The sequence below is a fragment of the Balaenoptera ricei genome, chromosome 3 (genome assembly GCF_028023285.1).
Source record: "Balaenoptera ricei isolate mBalRic1 chromosome 3, mBalRic1.hap2, whole genome shotgun sequence".
In the NCBI taxonomy this organism is placed as follows: domain Eukaryota; kingdom Metazoa; phylum Chordata; class Mammalia; order Artiodactyla; family Balaenopteridae; genus Balaenoptera; species Balaenoptera ricei.
In genome coordinates, this window is record NC_082641.1 from 119,974,559 (window position 1) to 120,000,195 (window position 25,637).

At 42.2% G+C, this 25,637-nt stretch overlaps 1 protein-coding gene, 1 long non-coding RNA gene and 1 other non-coding gene across 4 annotated transcripts in view; 1 reads left to right on the top strand and 2 right to left on the bottom strand.

The window, feature by feature from the left end:
* LOC132362601 (uncharacterized) overlaps positions 1–25,637 on the top strand; it is a 354,028-nt gene that overhangs the window by 182,773 nt on the left and 145,618 nt on the right. The window lies entirely within an intron of this gene.
* Positions 4,915–5,021, bottom strand: LOC132364257 (U6 spliceosomal RNA). Its single transcript, XR_009502796.1, has one exon. It is a non-coding gene; the product is annotated as a U6 spliceosomal RNA (small nuclear RNA).
* FGF1 (fibroblast growth factor 1) overlaps positions 16,851–25,637 on the bottom strand; it is a 103,256-nt gene continuing 94,469 nt past the window's right edge. The window contains exons 4-5 of one of the 2 annotated variants that reach the window (XM_059917367.1): positions 24,410–24,513; positions 16,851–20,179 (exon numbers count right to left, since the gene is read on the bottom strand). In XM_059917367.1, coding sequence (XP_059773350.1) covers positions 19,988–20,179; positions 24,410–24,513 — 296 coding nt within the window. In that variant the 3' untranslated portion in view covers positions 16,851–19,987. Of the gene's footprint in view, positions 20,183–24,409; positions 24,514–25,637 lie in introns of both variants that reach the window. The other variant, XM_059917366.1, reaches the window with a different exon arrangement.

Consider the following 25,637-nt stretch of genomic DNA (forward strand, 5'->3'; position numbering starts at 1 on the left):
TTCTGGGAGGATCTTTAAAAAGGGCTGTAAACCTATTTTGGATCGCCTGCATGATTACCCTGTGACTCAGTCTGGCCATATTCTTTCAGTTCCCAGGTTTGCATGGGAGTTTAAGCTCACAGTGGGACCGAAGGAAGGCCATTGACATCCTGTCACAGGGTAGACTGAAGAGAAAACAGGGTGTGTGAACTGAGTACTCAGGCGGCTCCCGCTAACAGAGGCTTTCCAATCTCAAAAGCCTGGTATAGTTGGTACCTTTTTCATCACAGGCAAAGATGCAGCAAAGAGCCAACTTTGTAAGTCCTACGTTCATTAGGATTTTTGTCCTTGAATGGAATTTTTTTGGTTTTGTATTTTAGGGTACCACATTAAACTGATTAACCTTTCAAAATAATGGAATAGACGATATAATGGGTTTATTATCAAAAAGAACAAATTACAACAACAACAATAATAATTTATAAACCCCTTTTTGTGGGCTAAGTACTTTGCTCGTGTTGTTGCATTTAATCCTCACAACATCCCTCTGAGTAGATACGCATCATCTTCATTTTACAGGGAGGGGTGGGGCTTAAAGAGATTAAGTCACTTGCCCGTATCACACGGTGGGAGTTCAGCCCAGGCAACCTGACTCCAGACCCATCACACTGAACCTCCTTTGGTAAAAGAGAAGACACACAACTATATCTTCCTGCCATTAAACACAATTTCAGTTCTTTAATCTCAGCAAAATCGTATCTATCACATTTATGTCTGTATTTTGGATTTTACTGGCATTGCAATTTTTAAAAATTTCTTTAAAAATAAATCACATATGCTTATTTATAATTTTGGTTTAATAGTCGTGTAAGAAGAGTTTATACCCAGTTTTATATATTTGTGTGTATTTAAGTAATTTTATAATAAAAATGGCTTAAGTCAACACAGGCAGTCCACAGTATTAAATCATTAACACCCTCAGTGCATTAACACTGTTTACTTTAAATAAAATCCCTTAATAGCCTAAGAGACTGGACATATTTTGATGGACTGGGAGTGAAGAGGTAACAAGAAAGCTCACAACAGAAGGTGCTGTTCAGAAATGACTCCAGCTGGTTATGAGGTACCAGCAGGGAGTGGGTTATTTATTTTTTCACAGCATTTTGAAGACCAGATTCTACTCTTTCTTGGCCACTATTGTGCTGAAGAGTCTGCTGCCAGTATAAATGCCACTTTATAGGTAATCACTCTTTCCTCTAGCTGTTTTTGAGATATTCTCTATGGCATTCTCCATAATCACAACTGTGGTTCTAGATGTGGATATAGTTTTATTTATACTGCATAGGACTTTTTAAGTGTCCTAAACCTTAGAATTCATGTCTTTCATCAAAACTGGAAAATTCTCAGTGAAAATCGCTCCAAATACCATCAGTCCACATTTCCACTCATCTCTCATACCACAGCTCTTCCTTTCCTTATATTTTCCTTGTCTCTTGACCTCTCATTGATCTCACCATGTTCTGGTTAATTTCTTCAGATTTATTTTTCTGTTTACCCATATTCTCTCTTTAGATGTGTCCATAATATTTAACCCATCTGTAAGGATTTTTTTAGTGGACAGGAGAAGTGTATTTCATCATTTACATTTTTGAACTTTATTGAGATACAGTGTATGTACGATAAAGCATATCTGTTTAAATTGTACCATTAGATGAGTGTTGGTAAAGGTATGCACACATGGAACTACCACCACAGTCAAAACACGGAACATTTCCATCACCCCTAAGAGTTTCCTTGTGCCCATTTGGGAAGTTTTCAACAATTATTTCTTCATATATTTTTCTCTGGCCCTTTGTCTTTCTCCTCATCCTTTGGAATTCCAATTTCATATGTATTGAACATTTGGACATTGTACCCTCAGATCTCTGGGATTCTCCTTAATTTTCCCCAGTCTTTATTCTTTCTGTTGTTTGGGCACTTCTATTTTTCTGTCTTCAAGTTCTCCGATTCTTTGTTCTGCCACCCCCAGATGTGGTTGAGCCCATCTAGTAAACTTTTTTTTTTTAATTTTTATTTATTTATTTATTTATTCACTTTTGGCTGCGTTGGGTCTTCACCGCTGCGCAAGGGCTCCCTCCAGTTGCGGCGAGCGGCGGCCACTCCTCATCGCGGTGCGTGGGCCTCTCACTATCGTGGCCTCCCCTGCTGCAGAGCACAGGCTCCAGACGCGCAGGCTCAGTAGTTGTGGCCCACGGGCCCAGTCGCCCCGCGGCATGCGGGATCTTCCCAGACCAGGCTCGAACCCGTGTCCCCCGCATTGGCAGGCGGACCCCCAACCACTGCGCCACCAGGGAAGCCCTAGTAAACTTTTAAAATTTCAGTTTTTTACTTTTCACCTCTAGAATTTCCATTTGTTTTGTTTTATTTTAGTTTCCATTTCTCTATTGAGAATTCCTAGCTATTCATTCGATATTATACCCCAATTTCCTTTAATTCTTTGAACATATTTATAATAACTGCTTGTCTGTGTTTACTAAACCCAACATCTGGAACCTTTCAGAGTCAGTTTCTATTGGCTGCCCTTTCCCCTGAGTATAAAGCACACTTTAATATTTCTTTGCATGTGTAGTAACTTCTGGTTGAAAATTGGGCCTTGTAGATAGTACATTATGGCAACTGTAGATTCTGTTGTATTCATCTTATATATATATCAGATATATATATATATAGATAGATAGATAGATAGATATAGATATATAATTGGTTCTAGTAGGCAATTAACTTGTCTGGACTCCAACTGCAAACTTTGTCACCCTTCTGATATGCAGCAGCTAATATCTGTATTCTTATGGCTTTCCATTGCTACTTTTTTTCCTGGTCTTTTGTGATTTTTCCTGTTTCTCTATGATTTGCTGGTTAGTCAAGGATTTCAACAGAGATGGAGGTCATTCTTTTTTGATTTTCTTCTAGGGGTTCCCTTCTGCCTAATTTTTAGCTATTTGGCTGGTTTGGGGCTCTGTCCCTTATATTTCAAGCTTATAAGATCCAACTTTCTGGCACCTGACTTGTGCATGGTTGGAAAGTTTACTCAGTTTAAAAAAAAAAAGGGGCTTCCCTGGTGGCCCAGCGGTTGAGAATCTGCCTGCCAATGCAGGGGACACGGGTTCGAGCCCTGATCTGGGAAGATCCCACATGCCGCGGAGCAACTAGGCCCATGAGCCACACCTACTGAGCCTGTGCGTCTGGAGCCTGTGCTCCGCAACAAGAGAGGCCGCGACCTCAGTGAGAGGCCTGCGCACCGCGATGAAGAGTGGCCCCCGCTTGCTGCAGCTAGAGAAAGCCCTCGCACAGAAACGAAGACCCAACACAGCCAAAAATAAAATAAATAAATTAATTAATTAATTAAATTTTTAAAAAAATTATAAAAAAAAAAGAAGTGAGTTAGCAGCAAAGTTGCCATCCAGCCTTGCCTACAGGCTCCCTGGATCTTTTTGAAAAAAAAAAAAAAAAAAAAAGGCAGCAGACTCACAGATAGGGCTGCACATAGCTCTGTTATTCAGGAACAGATTTGTCTCTGGCTCCTGCTCACTTTTTCACCAGGCCACTTAGGGCCTCCTCCTACACATGCATAGTTTAGCTCTTGGCCAGGGATTTGGGCAGAGTTTATACTCAGAGTTGTATACTCCTTCTGTGGTTTTTTTTGCTGCCAGTATTTTTCCTGTAGACTTCTAGCTGCATTTTCAGCCTTGAACTCTGATCTCTGGCACCTTAGCTGGTAAGGCTGTGGTTTTCCACTGCTATTTTTCTTTTTACAGCTATAGCTGTAAGAGTTGGGCATTACCTCAGGCCAGGAAGACATAAACTCTCAATTCTTACCCTTTACTGTGACAATTTTTTGAGAGTAAACTCTCATTCTTCTTCTTCTTTCAGACTCTTTCCAGGGCTGCTCTTTAAAAAAACTTCTTTAAAATCATGTTTTTATCATTATTATCTGTGTGACCGTTTCACGATCACTTCAGTTGTCTGGAAGTAGTCCACCCATTTGGTTGTTAATTTCATTATCTCTATTTTTCATTTGAATTTCTATTTTATTCCTTTCTGAATTAAATCTGCCTAGGGCCCATGATAGTCTTCTTTTTTTTAAAATTAATTAATTAATTAATTAATATTTATTTTTGGCTGTGTTGGGTCTTCTTTGCTGCGCGTGGGCTTTCTCTAGTTGTGGTGAGCAGGGGCTACTTTTTGTTGCGGTGCACGGATTTCTCATTGCAGTGCCTTCTCTTGTTGTGGAGCACGGGCTCTAGGTGCGTGGGCTCAATAGTTGTGGCACGCGGGCTTCAGTAGTTGTGGCATGTGGACTCAGTAGTTGTGGCTTGCAGGCTCCAGACGCGCAGGCTCAGTAGTTGTGGCGCACGGGCCCAGCCGCTCTGTGGCATGTGGGATCTTCCCGGACCAGGGCTCGAACCCGTGTCCCCTGCATTGTCAGGCAGATTCCTAACCACTGCGCCACCAGGGAAGTCCCATAGTCTTTTTGTTTCTCACATTATAAGTCCCTTTTGAAAAATGTTTTTAACTATGCTTATTTTATGGTCTATATCCAATTAATATCTATTATTTCCAGCACCTGAAGTTCTTGGGTGTTCAACAGTGCTGCTGAACAAGTTATTGTGTCTGCTGTCTCTGTCTCATTCAACTTTTTTTTAAATTAATTTTTATTGGAGTATAGTTACTTTACAATGTTGTGTTAGTTTCTGCTGTACAGCAAAGTGAATCAGTTATACGTATACCTACATTCCCTTTTTTTTAGATTTCCTTCCCATTTAGGTCACCATAGAGCACTGAGTAGAGTTCCCTGTGCTACATAGTAGGTTCTCATTAGTTATCTATTTTATACATAGTAGCATATATATAGGTCAATCCCAATCTCCCAATTCAAAAAATGTAGAACACTTCACGAATTTGTGTATCATCCTTGCGCAGGGGCCATGCTAATCTTCTCTGTATCATTCCACTTTTAGTATATGTACTGCCGAAGTGAGCACTCTCATTCAGCTTTTTATAAGTAGTTTTTGGATTATGAACCAGTGATTGGGAGCGCATTAAACATGGAAAAATAGTACATCCTGATTTGGGGGTTTGAATCTGCAGAGAGGTTTTTGTTTGCTTTTCCTGGCATCCAGGGAATATCGTGGACCATTGTCTTATTTTAATTTCTAAGGCCAGGGGCTCTTAGGCCAGGCATGTAGTATAAATTTGTAGCCCAAATCTACTTGAGCACAGGCTCATGATTATAAATTCTTAGAGGGAAACTCTTCTTTCTCATAATACAGAACTGAGGACACCCATATCCGTAGGCCAATGGATAGACTTTTTTTTCTTGGTCCATCCCTTCACTGACAGTATAGCTCTCGAAACTCCTGGTGAGCAGTAGTCTTGATAATAGTTCTTGCCTACCTCCTGCTCAAGAGTCTCCTGTGTACCCCACTTCTCTACAGAAGCTTTTAAAACTTCATCTACTTGATTACCAGAGGCATCAGATGAATCCCCAACACTGCCAGTTCCTACTTACTGCTCTGATTTTTCATTTTCTTATTTGATTTGACTTTCTATTCTGGGAAGTTTTGAACAGAAAAGTAAAAAGAATATACTAAAGACCCATACACTCATCACATGTATTTAGTAGTTAACATTTTGCCGTATTTGCTTTATCTGTGTGCGTGTGTTTATCTGAACCATTGTAAATTATACACATCATGACATTTTACCCCTAGATACTTCAGCATGCATCTCCAAAAATTAAGCATTTCTTTACAAAATCGTATTACTATTTTCATGCTTAACAAATTGTATTAATTAGGGGTCTCCAGAGAGATAGAACTGCGAGAGGTGGGGGTGGGGGTGGGGGGGAGAGTGTGTGTGTGTGCGTGTGTGAGAGAGAGAGAGAACTGAGTAAATGGGAAGAAGAAAATTAAGAAGTTTTACCAGAAAATTCCTTAGCGCAAAAGGTCATGCATTTCTAGATTAAAAGGGTCCAGTGCACACCCAACACAATGAATAAAAAGATCTGCACCAAGGCACATTATTATAACCTTTCAAACACTGGAGGTGTTTGAAAGAGGATATTGAAAACTTCCAGAGAGGAAAAGAGGTGATATTCAATTGATCAGGAATCAGAATGGCATCACACTTCTTCACATCAGCCCTGTAAGCTTGGGGGACAAAAGAGCAATGCCTTCATGTTTCTGAGTGAGAATCATTTCCAGCTAAGACTTTCATACTCAGCTAGACTGTCAACCAAGTGTAAGGTTAGCATGAAGACATTTTCAGGCACAAAGTTCTTTTAAAATAACTTTTCACGTGACCGGTTGTAGAAAAGCTACTGGAGGAAATATTTGAAACTGGGGGACTAAATAAAAAAGAAGACTGTGTGAGATCCTGGAGCAGCAGAGCTAAAACAGGAGAGAGGCACAAGAAATCCCAGGAAAATGGTGGAGGAAGTCACAGGGAGATTGTCCCACAGGAGGCCCTGAGGGCAGCCTCACAGATTAGAGGACTCCAGGAGGGACATCTCAGTGAAAATTGAACTGATAAATAATGTGGTTGATTGTATTGAGAGGCTTATTAGAGCTTTTGTCAGAAATTTTGGGGCTGAATTAGTGATGAGAAAGTTGAAAATGAAGGAAATGAAAAATATACTTGTATAAGAAAAGACATGCAGTCATCCGTGTGGCTTATCTGTAACTAATGGTTACATAGTTTTAGTAATGTAAACATTGAATCTTGTACTGACCAGTAATGCCATGTGAATATATAGGGAAGATGGGAAGGTCACTGGGATGGGATGGAGGCTATAATATAGCTGGCTGGGGGCTAGGGTAAAAAGCTAAATCCTTATCTTCCATAGAATGAAACCAATAGATACTATTTAATATTGAAGAAAAATCAAGAAATGAAATATCAACATGTTGTTTAGAAAAACAAAGTTAAATATCAGGAGAAATGTTTAGAAGGAATGAAAGTGGTTGCCTCTGGGGAGCAGGAACCAGGAGTACGATAGGAAGGGGGACAACTGTTTTTTGTTAAAAACCTGTAGTACCATATGACTTTTAAAACAATATACCTACGTTACTTTGATTTTTTAAAATACTGTTTAAATACAAAAATAAAAAATTTATTAATTTCAGAATTTTAAATACTCTTTGTAACTAATTAACTGTGACACATTTCATGATGCATTGTAACATTGCCATGTTGGTAAAGGTCGAAGTCATCCTCACCTTCTTCAAGGGCAGGGTGTTCCAAATCTTTACTTCGCATTGTCCAGTGGCGTGGCCAGTAGCCATGCATGGCTATTTAAAATTAGTTAAAATTAAATAAAATTCAAACTTCAATTTTTCAGTTGCACTGATCACATTTCCAAGTGCCCAGTAGCCACATATGGCTAGTGGCTACCATATTGGACAGCACTGTCCTAAACCACTCTCAGTTTCATCCCTTCGTCCAAGCTCATTGCCATTCTCTCTGAGGCAGTATACAGTGGTGATTGAAGGTGTGGGCTTTGGAGTCAGACTACATCAGCTCAAGCATGGGCTTCATCACTTACTAGCTGTGTGACTTAGAACATATCACATAACCTCTTGGTGCTTCAGTTTCCCCATCTATAAGATGGGGATACTAATAGCATCATCATGTTCTAGGGATTGTGAGAAAGACTGTGATATAATGCCTTTAAATGAAGTGCTTAGCACCATGCCCGGCCCATAGTAAGCACTCACAAGGTTACCTGCTGTAGCTAGTACCATCATCATCATCATCATCATCATCATCATCATCATCATCATCATCATGATGCGCTGCTGCATCTCTTCAGCCACTTCTGAGCTCGCGTGCAGTCCTGGTGGACAGTCCTCGTACAGACTGACAGCTTCTTATTTCAGGGGCCTGCCTCCCTCTTTTTCTCTGCCCAAGGACTTCCTTGGGTGTTACATGACTTTGCTCAGTCGGGAGGCAGAGAAGCCCAGAAATGCCGGGACTACACATCCAGGGGAAGCTCACGACCAGAGAAGGATGGCATCAATGGATAAGTACCCACTTTCCTTGTTGGGGCAATGCTGAGGTGTCCTCTCCACTATCTCTCAGAGGCTCCCAGGGGAACTGAGCCCGCCCCCAGTCCACAGCAGTGACCTGATCGGCGATGCACCTTCGTTGGTCCTTCTGCCATCCCTGTCTTACTTTCCCTCCCTCACTTGTGCTTCTTGGGGTCTGCTCCCAACCTGTACCCATGTCATGGTCTCAGGATCTGTTTTGGTGGAACCCGCACTAAGACAATCATCACCACTACCGTCATCATCATCATCAGTTGAGGTTCTCATTATCTTAAGGTCAAGCTCCTACAGTAGCTTCCTGGCTTGTTTTCCCATCTTCTCTTCCATACTCCAACCAGACCTATCTCAGTTTAATATAAATGTGGAGTTATGACTTACCTGCTTGAAGGTAACATACCATTCTGCTTTGCACTTCTAGGTCCTAACACACGCTGTCTCCTCTGATTGGAGTAATAATAATTGCAGTGAATGGTTATTGACTACCTACCCTGTACCAAGCAGAGTTCTATGCTGTCTGCACGGATTAGTTCATTTAATCATTAACTTTATGAAGAAGGTTTTAATATTCTCCCTGTATTAGAGATGGAGAAACCCAGGCTTAGGGAAGTCATATACTTAATAGCAGAGTTGGGTAATTCCAAGCTGATGCCCTATATTTGGCAGGAAAGTGACATCACACACACGTAGGTAACTTAGAAGAAACCAACTTTGCTCACCCAGGAGGGAGAGATGGGAGAATAAAGAGAGAAAGAGAGAGAAAAAAAGGAGAAAGATAAATAGCGTGGGTGATCTGCCTACCAGTCTACTCCATGCATATGTGCTTCCGGGGGGAGAGGGCAAGGCAGGACTCTGCTGTTACCCACGTTTTCTGGGCCGCTTGTACTGGGAGCGCTTTGCTGGCTCAGTGTGATTACAGTGCTTACTTATTTACAACGTTCATATGACATAGCTGCCCAAACACATGCCAGAGACTTCCTGGGAGATGGTGTATCCATCTCCCTGCAGGTTTTCAGGGCTGCCTTTGACTGTGTATAACTCACCCGTTACAAGCTAACTCTCCAGTGCCTGATCCATGAGCGAGGTGAGACTCTGTGGTCCTGCTTCCTTTTCCGTCTTTCCCACCTGGCAGACACCTGCTCATCTCTTCCAACACAGGTCACACACCACCTCTGGGAAGCTTTCCCCACCTCCCTTGGGAAGAACCTTTCCTCCCACCTGGGCTCCTGCTGCATGCACCCTGTACACGTTTGTTTCAGCGCTCTCCCCTGTTGCCTTCTAATGATTTGTTCATAAATCATGTTCCCCAGCTGGGGAGCGGATTGCTCATTAGAGCCCTTTTCTCCCTTCTTTCTCCAGTATCTGCTACAATCCCTTCTCTGTAGCAGCAGGAACTTTCTTCTTTGTTTGGTTGTCAGGAAGGCAGGTCTCTGTGCCTTCTAGAAAAAGGAGTGAGGTAAATTCTGAATGGCTATTTTAATCAGTCATGTTCTTACAGAATCTGGAGACAGAAAATAATCTATTATATCTAAATTCTCTTTCTGTCTCTTTCGTTTCTTTGTTCTTTCTTTGGGGTTGCTATTTGATCATAGGTCTTTTAGAAGGCAGTTACTGCAAGGGTAATGTGGTCCGTTGAGTTTTCCTCATTAGATCTGTGTAAACATTTTTTAAAAATCTATTTTCATACCCAGATTAAGACGTCTCCATCAGGCAGCCAAATCCCCTCCACCCAAACCCTGAAACTGGCACCATGCCTGAAGAGTTTCTAAGTTATCCTTCTGTTTTTCTATCTTGTAAAGGATGTGGTTTTTGGTTGTGTGATTCTTTTTAAGCTGCTTCATTTGTTTTTGGACTGATTAATAGCATAGCTACCCAAACTTGGACAGAAACGTTAAATTCAGAATCTCTGGAAGCAACAGCACGAAGACACTAATTAGTTCATGTTTTCCATATGAATGAAACTCAAACACACAATCACTGCTTTCTTGTTTTCTCTCTCACCCTTGACTATGCTGGCAAACCTTGCTTCCCTTTTGGATATAAGGGGATTTGTTGGGAACAAAAAACCTTTTCCTGTACTTCACCTGCTGGATGGAATGAATAAAAGCCTCAGGGGAAGATCTAAATATTTAACAAATATAACCTCAACCCCCAAAGCTTTAAGTCTGGAATACATTTTACAGTCCAGATTTGAACCCAGGCCAGAAACATGCATGCTGATACTGATTATTTGTGTTCTTTGGCAGAGGGTCTAGAGAAGTGATATAAATTGAGTTGTGTGGGGAAGGAAGGGGGGAGAGAGAATGATGGTGTAGATATATTTAGCTTCCACTTGGTTATCTACATGTGCTGGAGAGTGGAGTCCACCTACCCCTCTTCCGTCGCTGGCCTCTACCTTGCTGGCTGGCTCAGTTCACCCCATGCTTTCCACTCTTGAGCCTCACTGGCATTGTGCTCCCTCCTGCCACAGGGCCTTAGCACATGCTGGTGCCTCTATCTGGAATGTTCTTCACAGCACACACTCCACCTCTTTACCTAGTCAACTCTTACTCTTCTTGCAGATATCAGCTCACTTCCTCAGGGAAGCCCGCAAAGTTAAATCCCCCCATTATATATTCTGAGGGCACTGAATACTTCTCCTTTGTAAACACCCGTCACACTTGCAGTTTTACATTCCCCTGTATGATCCTTTGTGTGAATAGTTTCCTAGGGTGTGGCATATGTATATGGGAAAGATGATGTGCAGGTGTTCATTTTTTTCTTTTAAAGTTCTGTGTTTAATAAATACTAAAAAAAAAAATCTATATAGTAGTAGCTTATCCCTTTGTGAATATTTCTGCTTACAGTAGGCCTAAAGTAGATAAAACTGTGAATCCAACTTTCATAAGCCATATGAATAAGAAGTACCGTGATAAGGCAATGGGCACATAGGCAAAAATTTTGGAAGCAGTATGCAAATGACTGAAATTTGGGAAATAGTATGTTCATATGTTTCCCGTCACTAGAGCGTAAGCTCCAAAAGAGAGCCTCTTTGTGCGCTGTTGTACCCACCAGGCCTGGTGCATATTTGGGCCGTCATAAATATTTGTTGAAAGGCTGGACAAGTGATTGAATGAACAATTTAATGACTCAACAGGTGCCCCTCCCAGTGACATCAGGCCAGCCACAGGTCAGATGATTAGAAAGAAGGCCGAGATTTCTCTTGAGGATCATCCATGTGGATGCATGCAGTAGGTTGGAACTTTGTAGACTTAGAACATTCAGCTTTGGATACCCAAAGACTGTGTAGGGTCACGGGGCTGCGGGGGACCTTTGCAGTTATCCTGCTCAGAGCAGTGCCTCTAGCATCCGGGATAAGTGTTGTCACAGGCAAGCTTCTCTGATAGCAGACTCTGTGATGAAGATTAGCATGCCAGAAGTTTATTAGGGATCTTAGGATCAACACCTGTAGGAAGGGAGGAAGCAGGACAGGGCAGAAGGAGAAGTGGAGGCAGTCTCAACGTAGAAGCCTCAGCTGACTTTATGAGAAGGTCTGAAGCTGGAATGATCCTTCAGGGCTGCCCGAAGTTGGCCAGGCAGTTATGTACATATGCAGGCCACCTCAGAGGGGCGTGCTCTTGGGCAAGGCCGCTCTCCTCACCAAGGCCATCCATCTGCAGGTAATACTGTCAGCAGCTGGGAGGGTCATTTCTGAAGGGAGACCTGGATGATGCCTCACAGAGGCAACCGTAGGTGCCCATCCAGGCTTCGAGGCAGGGGTGGCAGATGTCAATCACTGTCTGTGGATGTGCTTCAACCATGGTTGGAATGGCTGTAGTTGTTAGAAATGTTTTTTGCTTTATACCGAACCAAAAATCACTTCCTCGTCAAGTTCCAAATACCTGTATTCGTTTTGGCTATGAGCAAGAAAAACAAAATGACCCTTGAACGATCTGAAGAGAGCCATAATATCACATTTTAAATCTTCCCTTGACTGAACTCACCTCATTTCTTCCACTGTTTTTTTGGCATATGCTTTTCTGGCCCCTTACTCTTTGTCTTTTAGCCTCCACGAAACATTTTTTTAATGTTACGAAACTTAATATGCAGCATCTAAAATGAGAGGCAGTAGCCCAGATGTGGCCTAACCAGCTCAAACTACAATAGGACAATTACGTAACATAATCTGTGCCTTACAGAAGTAAGCTGGGAGGCAATTAAGATTCTTGTGTCTTTTTCAAATGAATTGCTGTGAAGCAACCTCTCTCCACATGTAAGTTCATGAAGACAATCACTGGGAACCTAAATGGAGACTCTAAAAGATCATTTTAAGCCCTATCGTATTAATAGTGTGTATAATCATATTTTAATAAAAATAATAGCAAATGTTTATTCAGTCCTTATCGTATGCCAGATACTGTGTTAAAAATTCTTGCATGCCTCCATCTCATTGGAACCTCCCAACAAGCCTGTGAGGTTGGTACTATGTGTATCCTCATTTTACAGAGGAGGAAACAGAGGACAGAGGATTAAGTAACCTGCCCCAAGTTACCAAGTCAGTAGATGGAAGAGCCAGGACTCCAACTCAGCCAGTCTGACCCCAGAGTTACCTTCTTCTGTATGTGGATAGTACATTGGTTTGGGTGATTTAAATTAGTGACTGACTTAACAATATCTATAGGAAGTACCTTGAACATACAGAGAAGCTTAGAGGGCTTAGAAAGATGGCATTTTTTAAAGGGGACAAAGCTGAAAAAACTTGATGCTTTCATGTAGAGACTTTCTTCACTGCTGTCACAAGCTTTTTAAGAGCGAGGACCACATTTGTTCATCTTCTAATTGTGTCCAGCACGGTATTTAAATCATGTTTTGATACTGGAGCTGGACCCTGTAATCATTTCTCCTTTGCCAGCAACCAGCTTAAGGTTTGTCAGTAGAGGGCGCTGGAGGGCCACTGCGAGAGGAAGGGGCTTTTCTCTGCGGTTCTTGTGCTTTTCTTCTTGCTCCTCTGGCCCAGTGGCCACTGTGCAGCTTCCTGCTGGAGACCTAGTGGTACACGACCTCCAGCGAGTGTCACTGGCACCCCAGCAAGTTGCTTCCGGAGTTTTACCAGTGTTCCAGTGGGAAGCTCCCTGAAGCACCGTCGTGAGATACTCCATCCCCTGTGGGCCATAGCCCATGAAGTCTGAATCTCATTCTCCAGAGAAGGGCCCCTCGCAAATTTGTTCCTTCCTTGAATACTTTCCTTAGCCTTGGGGATAGTAACTGCTCCCTACATCTGCTGTTCCACTTATCTTCAGAGATCGCTTTACCCCTTTGTAGTCAATCCTGTTAGACTAGTTAAAAATTCTTTCCATTAACATTTTCCTGTTTAAATTATTGCCATGTTTTCTGTCTCCTGATCAGACCCTGACTAACCCAGTGCTAGACGCTCAATAAGCGGTGGGTGCATTAGTGAGGAACTGAGGAAAGATGCGTCATTTTCAATTTATTGCCGCCGTTTATCTTGCGGACTGGATTGGATGGGCTAGGCTTCTGCCGTATCGAACTCTCCCCAGATGTTTAAGTTGCTTGGGAGTTACATATTTTCAAGCAATCTGTAAAACCATCTCTCTTCTTCACTCCAGTTAAATATTATGTGACATGTTCCAGTAGCACCAAGGATAAAGAAACCAGTTTCTCTCTCATTTGTCCTCTCTGCACAACCACCCTGGATTGGGTTTTTATCCTGTATTATCAGAAATACTCTGGCCAGTTCTAAAACAAACACCATTTCCCAGGTCAGATTCAGGGATCCTAATGCAGGTGTTCCTATTCTGAGAATGCCATAGATCTTACCGTTCATTTCTATAGGAATTGACTGAACTCTGAATGCAGTTGACATTCCCAGGCTATGAGCAGTCCTGCTTCTACAATTTACACAAAACATGTTAATGCAGAATAACATTCCTATAACTTATTTTGGAGAAAATGTTCGGGGCTAAGGCAAATCAGTAAAATAATCTGACATCTTGCTCTTATGTATCTCTAGGTCAGACAAAAAATGTTTCTCCTAAGGCAGGAAAACATGAAATATGAAAATCACAATGACATGTGTTTCTGTGATGATTTGCACAAATTGCCTGCCTACAGCTACATCCCAAAAGCTGCAGCCAAGTGCACCAAATCCTGAAAATGAACACAGTTCCAAAGAGGGAATGCCCAACCCTTCATTAAGGCTGATAGAAAAGCACATCAAGGACATGGTGAGGTTTTGCTTGTTTATATAATAAAATAGACACCAGTGTTTAGCTGCTGAGTGTATAAATTTAGCCTGTGTGACAGTGGGAAGCTAAGAAGGAAGGAAACAATTTGGGAAGTACGCCCTCCCCACATCACAAACATTCTCAGACCCCTCAGAAGACCCCAAAACACCAAAACAAGGTCCTACAATATATGCGTTTTTTTAAAGCAAATCCACTCTCTAGCTTCAGGCTGCATGTGACCTGGTTTCTCTCTTTAATTTTATAGCTATGGTGGAAAGCTAACAGTGTAGTATGTCATGGTCACTATGTCAACCGCAAAGTGAGTACCATGTTACAGAAAGATCCCAAGGGTCACTTAGTACATTTCCCTTGTAACCTGAGAGGATATTAGATGCATCCTTAGGGTCTGGAGTGCCCGATGTCAGATCCCCACGTCTCAGGTGCTGAGTTGTCTGCCTAGATTTTAGAGTAAATTTTATGTATGGTGGCAAAGAGAGTCTTTCTCGGGGTGAAGAGAAGGTTTAGGGAGCCAAGTAGGAAGGAGGGGCGGTGTGCCACTTTTTATGAGCTATCATTTCAACTTTTAACGCTTGTCAAACAAATCCTTAGTAATTTTGAAATGGAAAGCATACACGTCCCACTGCCTAGCTGGGCTTCTTACTTTGCACTACTGCTCCTGAAAAGCATTTTTTTAATTTGTGAAAGTCGAGTTAAGGGCACATCTTTGTTTAGTGTGTCACTTTTACCATGCTTATTAATATACTAACAACCCAAAAGCAATTAAGGGTTTGAGATTCCCCTCCCCCCTTTGCCACAGGGCAGACAGGACGTCGCTCAGAGAAATATGAAAGGTGACTTCATTTACATTTTTCTCTTTGCAGTCCAGTTCACCCATAAGAGGCCAAATTCTCAGCCACCCTCACCCCCTCAAACATTTAGGGCATAGGGTTACACTTTTTGGTTGGTTCAGCAAAGATGGGAATTTTTGAATCTCTGAATAAGATGTAGTCTGGTAGCAATGATGTTTATCTTGTGACTGAGTCATGCATGGTATACTCTTTTTTTTTTTTAGGTAGATAAGAGCGTCATTTCCAAAAAGTGATGGGGGCTGGGGAGGATGCTTAGAGGCCCTGGGTTTCTAGCCTTTTCCTGGCTCAATCCACTGTTCATGTATTGTTTAGAAATGGTTATGAAATAGGAATTGTCGGGGCTAGAGAGAGGAATGAAGTGAAGACTGTGGGAGTTAAGGAGGGAATGACCTCAAGCTCCAAAGTGATGAGAATTCCGTAGCAGGGGAGAGGGTCAAAGTCTCCGGGGCTCTGAGAGCAGAGCATTGGAGGCAGCAGTGGCTGCCCGTGGGGTCTGCATCATTGCATTCATGTTGCATTAGTAGCAAACCAGCTAAAAGAATTCACGATGCCCTCAAAACAGATGGTTCATGGGTAACAGGATGTCCCCTTGTATTGTTTATTCAAGAACAGACCGTGCCTTTGAAAACACTAAAGTCATAATACAGGATCCTGGTAGGGTCTGGTCATCTTTGGGAAGAAGAATGGTTGCATTAAGCCAGTGTTTTTCAAACTGTGGTTGTGACTCTGAATGTCATGACCCCATTTAATTGATCTTTGACCAGCCTCTTTTAGGGGAGTGTAATAGAAAAATCTCAGAGCATTTCATATATATAATTTTGTGACATTTTTTGGTTTCAGTTGTGTGTATGTTAAAGGTAATATATGTGCTGGGTTAGAAAATGGGATAGAAAAAATGTAGTTCTTACGGTTGCTCAAGCTCCAAAAAGTAAAAAAATACTGCCTTAGGCAACTTTAAAAAGAAAAGGAGGGATTGATGGTGATATGTAATTCGTTGAGTGAGCAAATACTGCCGAACTGTTTTTTATAGATGCATGTGCATATGTGAGCGTGCATGCATGCATATGTAAGTGTGCATATGTTTGCATGTGTGCGAGTGTGCATGTGTGTGATCTGATTCTGCCCCAATGTCTAGGCAACAGTGTACTTCCTCCTTAGAATAAGAAGTCATAAGATTCGGGAGTTTATTTGAGGAGATGTTTTTTAATGTGATAATTATTTCAGAAAATCTGATGGGCAAACCTCTAGCCCCACATCAAGGTTCTGGAGATGCAAGAGATGCACCTCTTGCCATTGACTTAAAATTGTAAATAAGTCCTTAAAATTCTTTTCAGGTCACTGTGTCTTTGCCGAAGCGCAAGCTGGTCAGCTTTACAATAGTAGCATAATTTCACAGGCTACGGATGAAAAAATAGTGTCAGCTGAGTTAGTTATGGCCCTTGGCTCTTCAGGGGGCAAGCTTCCTGAATATATTTCCCTAATGGATCCCTAGAAAAGCACCGTGATTGCCTTAGGTTTCTAAACAGAATGAAAACAGTTCTTCCTATCAGCCTTCAAAATTTCCTATCTGGTAACAAGCTAAGTGTAGAAAACCAAGCAGCCACACCTCAGGGATGCTGGCTAAGTCCTTCAATAGGAAGATGAGACATAATGATGCTCAATAAGTCAGAGAGACATTATCCCCTATAAGTGGAACATTTATTAATATTTTTAAGGTGCAAAAAAAAGAGAGAGTGATGTAAAATGACAGGCATCTTCCTCTTCAGAGGTCTGCTTTGTAGCCCAGGAACTTGGTTGATTTGAGCAGTATGTTCTACAAGGCTGAGGGCCTGGGCTCCGTCTCTAACACAAAGCGAGGACCCTGATCTTCAGTGACACGTGATGTTCCAGTCAGTTTTTTGTAAGTCCACACTGTTGGCCGTGGAGGAGGCTTTAATGATCACCCCTTCCAAGGAAACAGATCTCCACCGCCTCCACCACCACATTGAAAACGATCCAAAAGCATATACGTTCCTGACGCTTTGTACAGAATGTCAGGCAATTCGTAACAGTGGGCCTGCAACTGCAGATGAATCCACACGAGAGGCATCTGATGGGCAGATGCCTCCAGGACTTTCTCAAGGGAGAGGGAGAGCAACAGGAACGCTCCGTGTTTGAGGAACGAGAACATGTTCAAAACGGAGCAGGTAGCTGCCGCTGACTCCCTTCTTACGAGATCGGACAGCCTTTTCTTCCTGACTTGAAAGTGATCCCCCTGAACTGACACGGTTCTGCAGTTGAAATGTTAGGTTTACCTTGCCATGTCCTGTGACACTTCCATAGAGGTTTATCTTACGCTGGGGGTTGCTAATTCTTCCAAAACCTTGGTTTCTGGGACTTGTTGTTTATTCAGCAGGAACCTACAAAGTCTCTGTTTTTACTTGACTGAAAGAAATGAATCCTCAGCATCTTGCGTCATAAATATAATGCCCTGGGAGAGAATACAGCAGCAAACCAGACAGACAAGGTTCCCAGGAGCCCCAGGACCCAGTAAAACGCCTGGCACACCGTTGGCACTTACGTATTCATTGAACAGATACACGAATAGCAACTGGGCTGAGGTTGTCAAGGTCACAGTAGTATTTCCTCTCAATGCCTGGGGTCTCTGCAACCACAGACTTCCATCTCATCTGTTAGCCACAGCTTTCATTTTTTTTGGCCAATGTTATACTTGAATTTGATTCATACACTAAAAATTATGGACCATTATAAATATCTTGGATTTCCTCTGTGGGTACCTTTTTCTGGCCAAATCTTCATAGTCAAGAGATGTCAAGCCACACTGCACTATTCCCAACTTGCCTGCAAAGATTTACTGAAATAAAATCAAATTGTCTCATCCAAGTTACAGAAACAAAAAAAAGTTATGAAACGTTTTGCTGTACAAATGCAGAATGATATAACTGTAGCGTTAACTTGTTTCAGTTCCTCAGTTGTAGTATCACACTGAACTTTCACAAATTGTCATTTTTCTTCCATTCAAAATAGTTCAGTTACTAAGGAATTACCTTTCAATTAATAATTACTGCAATTCATTATGAAACATGAGCTAGCGTTCTCATCAGTTTTTATGCACAATTATATCATTGCTTAAGAATCCCCATTTGCAAAGGAAAATTTATAACAGCACAGTGGAAAACAAAGAAAAATCTCATTTTCTAAGGTAAATGTAGTCTTAAGTAGTAGATAATTGAGGAGCTTATATATCATATCCTATTATTATCATTCTCAGTGGCTGAATGCTAATCAGTTTAACTGCCTTTGAGCTATATATTTTTAAATGTGCCTAAAAGGTATAGTCTCACAGTAAATTTAAATGGCTTATTAAAGGCCTTTACATGGCAACAGTATCATGTCAGAGATGAATGGTGTTTCTAATTTGCTAGCCACTTGGGTCAAGTTTACTTTAAGCAGGAAGCGTATTTATATAAGTAACCGTCACACAAATGGCGTCTTGGGAAAAGCTGTTTGTGAGGGTTTAACATTTTTGAAGTATGCTTTTGTATATCTTCTAAATGGGCATTTTACAGGCATTGGGCCAAAGTGCCTTAAACCCCGACTCCTTAACTCAGGCGTAACTGCTGACGCTGGCTGAGAGCGGGAAGATCCGTGGGACATGCGTTTTTAAGGGTGTGGCCAGGGAGGGTCGGGGTTTGAGCCCCCTTCATTTGAATAACGCTTTTAGGGACTTTGCTACTTAGAGTACGGGGGCTGGGGAGAGGCAGCAGCGTCTACAGCACCTGGGAGCTTGTAAGAAATGGGAAAACTCTACCGCAGACCCGCTGAACCAGAACCTGCAGTCAAACAAGATGCCCATATGATTTGTAAGCACTGCCCCAGGACCCCAAAGCCTCCGCTTTCTGGTGGCCAAGCACAGGTCATGGCGTCCCTTTCTCTTTCCTTCTCGCTTCTAGAATCATCCTCTTTGGAGGATAATGTCCCCTCAGCCCACGTTTCCCTTTCTCATCACTCCCACACCCACTCCCCAGACCCAAGTGAATTTCCCAATACCCAGCGTCCTGGCTTTTATCAAGAACCTAGTTCTTTTCTCCTCCTATCATCATCCAGGGGCTTCCTGCTGCCGAATAACCTTGGGGAAGTCAAGGCGTTGTAACGACTCCCAAGGCTGTGCCTTCATTCTGCTCTCCTGTGCCTGAGCCTCTCAGCCTTCCTTCATTGCGCACTGAGATCCCATCCTTCTAAGCTGCCCACTAGAATCCAGTCAGTCTCCCCTTGCCATTTGAATCCCTTCTGTTCCTGAGAGGGGATGTATTCGTCCCTGTTTCCACTCAAGGAAAGCTGCCTTCCTCTAACGTAGCCATAGCTTCTCTGCTAATAATCGTGGGGGATTGAAAGGATGAAAGGGAGTCGTGCCAGATACTCAGGGGACTTGCGGGCAGGGTTTACTCTGTAGAGGGAATTGCATGCAGTTACAACCCACTTGGCAGTCCTCTGCTCGCACTTCATTTGGCTCCACCCGTGCATTAAGAGGCTCAGCCTGCAGCAGATGCCCAGAGGCAACTGGACTTCCAAACCAGACCCAGACTGGCCAGCCAGTTGGCCCCTAAAAGCCATTTGGTCCCTCGGTTCCAAACTGTGCCAGGGTGAAGGGCTTTACAAAAAAAGTGAACTGGGCGTTTAGAAGCACGTTACAAGTTTAGGCTCTGTGGGCCAGGGGTTAGCGCAGCCAATGGTCAAGGGTACAATTTGGGGTCAACCGGGTGAGGACCCCTTCGGGCTCCTCTGGAGTGATCAGTACCCAGAACAGATTTCTTTAATCAGAGGAGACTGGCAGGGGGAGAAACAAGATTGCTTTCTGGCCGTAGTGAGTCCGAGGACCACGTTTGCAGCTTCCGTTCTTCTTGAGACCAACGAACCAATTCTTTTCTGCATGCTTCTTGGATGCGTAGGTGTTGTAATGGTTCTCCTCCAACCTTTCCAGGAACAAACATTCCTCATTGGGTGTCTGCTAAAAAAAAATAAAACCAGGAAAGAGTAGAATAATTAGTGAGTGGTTTTAGATCGGGTTCCTCTGTTTACTGGCTGTGTGACCTTGGGTAAATTAGTGAGGTTCTCTGTGCTTCGGTTTCTTCTTCAGTGACATTGGGAAAATAATGGAACCTACCTCTGAGGATAGAAATGACGACTTGGAACAGGACCCAGTACATAATGAGCCTTCAAGGTACATCTGCTATTATGTAAGCTCCCCTCACATCTGCTCTGCTCAGGACCCTAGAGTCTCCCACTTGGGAAATCCTGAATGACTTTAAGTACCTTAAGGGCAGAGCTTGGTCTCTTGTCTCTGCGGAGGCCTGGTACCTAGGTTTGACCATGAGAAGCGTCCAAAATGTCTAGAACCAGACTGTGATGCAGTGGGGCATTCTTAAGTTTGGTCTTGAAGAATAAATGAAAACCTACCAATTACACTTTACACCCTGGTGATTTTCACCAACAGTATCAGGGTTTTACTTTAGTGTTGTTGTATGAACATAAATGCTTGCATAAAATGTGTCCTAAGCATAAAACATGTCCTGGAACTTAAAGGATTTTCTTTTCAGTGAGAATAGCTTTTTTTTTTTTTTTTTGGCTACTTATCAAAAGAATGGTACTTGTAAAAAAAAAAAAATCACAACTTTACTTTAAAAAAAGAAAGAAAAAAGAAAAAATCACCCCAAAGCGCACCCACCCAGATATAAGCACCTGTTAACAGTTGATGAACATCCTTCTGTACCTCTTTATGTATGAGCACACAGAGAGACATAGATAGGGCCATATCGATAGAAACTTAGGGTATTATCAAAATGGCATACTATGTCTGCTGTTTTAAAAATGGGTGATAAACCTATGAAAACATATTTGATCTCACTAGCAAGAAGATGCAAATTCAAAAATGATTTAACATATGTTGGCTATAATATCTGCAAAGAGCAAAAGGATTTACAAGTCTTAATATTGGGGAGAGTGCGGGAAATAGTCACTGTCAGACACTGTTGGTGAGATAAGTTGGTGGAAACTTTGTGAGGGGACTTTGGCAATATATATCAAAATTTAAAATATGCATTACCCTTGACTCAGGGATTTCACTTCTAGGAACTGACCCTTATGAGATAGTGGTATTTTCAAGGATGTTCTTTGAAGTATTGGCTATAATGGTGACATATTGGAAACAACGTAAATACCCATGGAAAGGTGATTGGTTAAGTGGATAGTGGTACATCCATACAGTGGGATCCAATGCAACTGTATATTTATTAAGTTGGATAGATAGTTAAAACATATTAAATAGTGCAATTACATTGGAAATATCTACCAACAGTTACTTTTTTACTAAAATTCATCTGTTAGAGTGGGAGGAATCCCAGTTCTTTTCCCTTTCTGTTTGTCAAGATTTTAGAATACATTTATTATATTTGGATATAAAACAGGAGTATTAAAATACATATGCTGTGTATGGACTTTGCTCCAATTCCAAGTCATGTGATCTCTATATTACGTCTTCACCCATAGTGGTTGGTGAGTCCCTTTCTGGTGATTTCCAGTCCTATTGTTTATTCTCTATTTGTGGCATGTTTGTCTGTTAGACTGTCAGTCCTACTGAGGGAAGAGATGGAATCTTGTCAGCCTTGTGTCTCCCCCCAAGACAAAGAATTTTGCAAATAATAGGTGCACACCAGCTAGGTGATGAATGTAATCTGATTCTTGAGTTCATGTAAAGTATTCAAAAAAGTTACCTTTGATTAGTAAGGAACTACGTAACAGGAAGTATTCTGCCCCTTTTTCATCTGTAGTCTAGTGCAGTGACAACTGGGTGAGACACTTCAGATCATTTTGGAACAAGATGGGACATAGATGTAACATTTAATTAGGTGACTCCGTTGCCTCTAGAGGAACTCATCCAGACATTATTGTTCGATGCACGTTGTCAAGGGTGGGAGGAGGTAGGCAGTTTTGGACCTGGGTGGGTTGCCCACTCTCCTGCAGGGAGGACTCACCCCATGACACCGCTCAGTGGGCGTCAGGCCTGTGTTCTGTGACGAAGCTCGGGGCGGCCACGTCCCCCACCTGATGTGTCTATTACACTAGAGCAGTTGACACACAGAATGGCTGAGTCACAGGCTGAGTCAGCAGGCCAAATTGGAGATGCACTATCTGTGCCTCATCCAGGATTTGTCAGTGTTTACTGTGCACTTCGTGCAATGCCACGGGCCTGGGGATTAACAGTTGATTCATGCCTATTGTTTTAATTAATTTCTTTTTTATATTTAGCATGCTTTTTCCCAATTACTTAGGTGACAGATACGAACTGTAAAAAATTTGGAAAATACAGAAAGGCATTCATGTATTATAAAATCAGCCATTTACCACTTCCAAAGATAAATATATTAATGTTTTAGAGCCTTTCAAACTTATTTTTTTTTAATAAATATGTCCTTTCCACACACACGAATTTGTATCAGGATGGATGAATACCTCAAACTGGTTAAGAGCATGAGGCAGAGCCCTGAGATATTTTAGAACTTATCTTTATCAATGGGGGATATAAAAATTCTTAGGCATAATATATTAAGATCACCCTACGAATATTTCAGGTGAATCAGTGACGTCCAGGACTATGGTGGGAGAAGGGGGTGTCTGGAGCCTAGACGTGTCTGGATTTAGGGGAGTCTTTATAAAATTTTTTTACAAGTAAGAGAAGGTTATAATAAACATCAGAATTGATTTAAAGGAGGAAAAGCAATAAAATTGTAACATATAATGCAAGAAATAATGAGGGTAAAGGATTTGTAAACCGACTGCCTTCTAGCTGCCATTGCTACACCAGTGGACGGGTTCTGTGCGTTGTCTCTCTGACTCTTCTTAAGTATGTTAGTATGCGGTAATTACTATCCATTACTGTCCTCGTTTCACACAAGGTTCAGAGTAGGTGAGTAACGTGCCAAAGTGGCAGAAGCATGAGATTCATTTATGAGTCTGAGACTGAATGATTGATTGGCCTGTTGATTTTACTGCTGATTGGAAGGCCCGCCTGAAAAAAAAAGTCTACTCTCTATGTACCAGTCACTGCTTAGCTCCAAACCCTTTCAAGTTGTCCAAATCAATCCATATTTCAGCAAACAGCCTACAGGAACTACCTGTTCCTCTGATGGTCTCATCTCCTGAGCCCTAGTGGGCAGCATGAAAAAAAATAAACTTGTGTTCACATCCCAAACCCTGGCTGAGATTACAGCTTCAAGAGAGGGTTTCCTGTGCCCATTGCCACTTGGCAATTTGATGTAAGTTAAAGGGAGCCCCAAACTAAAATCCCACCTACTGGCTGCCTTTTGGTAGACATCTTCATAAAAGGGAAGAAGGGGGTTTGGTGAAGCCTTAATGTTCAGTTGTTAGGCTACAGAGAAAGGACCATTGAAATCCAGAAATAATTTCAAAACCTGCAGTCATTGGCTTCAGCTCTCTTTCCATTCAAATCGTTTATCAGAGATACCAATAGGGACAAAATCAGATTGCCCCTATTCTCTTCTTTTCTCACAAAGATCAATATGTACCGAGTCAAACATATATAAAGCATTAACTAGGGGAGAAATGGGGCAGGATTTTAGCTACTGAATAAACTCTTGGACTTTGCTTCTCCAGGGCAAGGATGTGGCTTATTCATCTTTGCACCCGCTTAGTACCCAACTGTACTTGGACAACAGGAGGCGTTTGCTCAATGTTTGTTGAATTAAGTTATCAAACTTTTTATCCTTTTAGGTGACCCTTCCAGAATAAAAGGGCTATTTTCAAAGTTTTATGCATGAAATATCAACTGCTAGAGTCTGGGCTCTGCAATTTTTGTAAAAAGCCTTAAGAGACACACCTATATAGCCCATGGTAGATGCTCAAGAAACATTTTTGGAATGAATAATGAAGTGGGATTGGGTATTCTGGAGCGAGTGACTGGATGAGTTACTAAAACTTCAATCAATGTTTTTTCTCTTTGTCTATGTGATAATACGTTGGAGTATTTTGAGAGAATCCCGCAAGAAACGCTTTTATGTTTGTGCCTAAAATAAGGCAGGGTGGAGGGTGGGAATCCTGCTGGAAAAAATAACAAACAGAGACTAATTGATGCTTTATAGTTTGCATCACTCCATGTAACAAGATTTCTGGAAACCTCAAACCTTGGCCGAGTCTGGAAGCATGTCAGCCTCATACTTACTGAGCCGTACAAAAGCCCGTCGGTGTCCATGGCCAAGTACTGGCCAGTCTCCGTACTCTTTATATACACCTCCCCCACGCTTTCCGCACTGAGCTGCAGCTGAACTGAAATAAAAATAACACGAGCAAAAGTAAATAAACACTAAGCTTTTGCCGATAGGGCCTGGCGGCCAAGACAGTTAGCCACGGAAAATTGTGCTCATTCATCTCACAGAACCCTCAAGGATGAGCCTCAAATTAATCAAAACATAGAAATACAGTTCCTTTTTCTTTGCCCTCCAAAGAAAGCTGTCCGTTGGGAATCATGTTCTCGAGGGAAGGAGAGATGATGGCGGGCTCACCCACCCATCTGCCTTGTTCGTTACAACGTGACCCCACATGCACTTTACAGGGCATGGTCACAGGAGGAAACGGCATTCACTTCCCGGGCTCCATCATCCCAGTGATCTTGGGGGTATCATAGAGTCGGCAGCCGGCCAGCCTGAGGGTGTTCAGCTTCAGTTATCAACCTGCTTTGGCAGGGGTACCTTTTTATGGCCCGGGCCTTCCTGGTATGGGAGCTTCTCGTGGACAGATCGTTATTTTTCAAAATCTGATAGTGTTATTTTCCTAGGTAGAAGAGGTTCCCAGGAAGTTAGATTGCTTGGCACATAAGAAACTCAGGGAACTCACCCACAATGAAGTTCAGTCAACCCCCAACCTCTGTGGCAACCCCACTGGGATACAGGCAGAGGGGAAACCCTGGCGTTTGAAAGGGAGAATGAAGCAGCCACCTGGGATGGGAATGGTGCTTCTTACCTGGGGATGATTTTGTTCTAGAGGGGATAGTTAGCCATGTCTGGACACTTTTTTGGTTTTCCCAGCTGGGGTGGCATGGTACTACTGGCATCTAGTGAGTAGAAGCCAGGGATGGTGCTAAATAAACATCCTACAGCGCCCAGGCAAGCCCTTCACATCAAGGAATTATTCAGCTCAAAAAGTCAGTAGTGCTGAGGTTGAGAAACACTGAAGTTGAGGGCGAGGACTGAGATACCCTGAGTTGCCCTCTTTCCATTTATACTGACTGATACTCCCATGGTGCCTTGCTCACTGCTGGATACCTCACTGGAGTCCCACTTGATAATTATTCATTTGTTCATCCTCCCCGGAGTGACTCTGGAGAGAGATGCTTTGATGGTTCCCATTTGGGAATTGAAATTAATTCTGGATTCTTCTGGAAAATTTCTTTG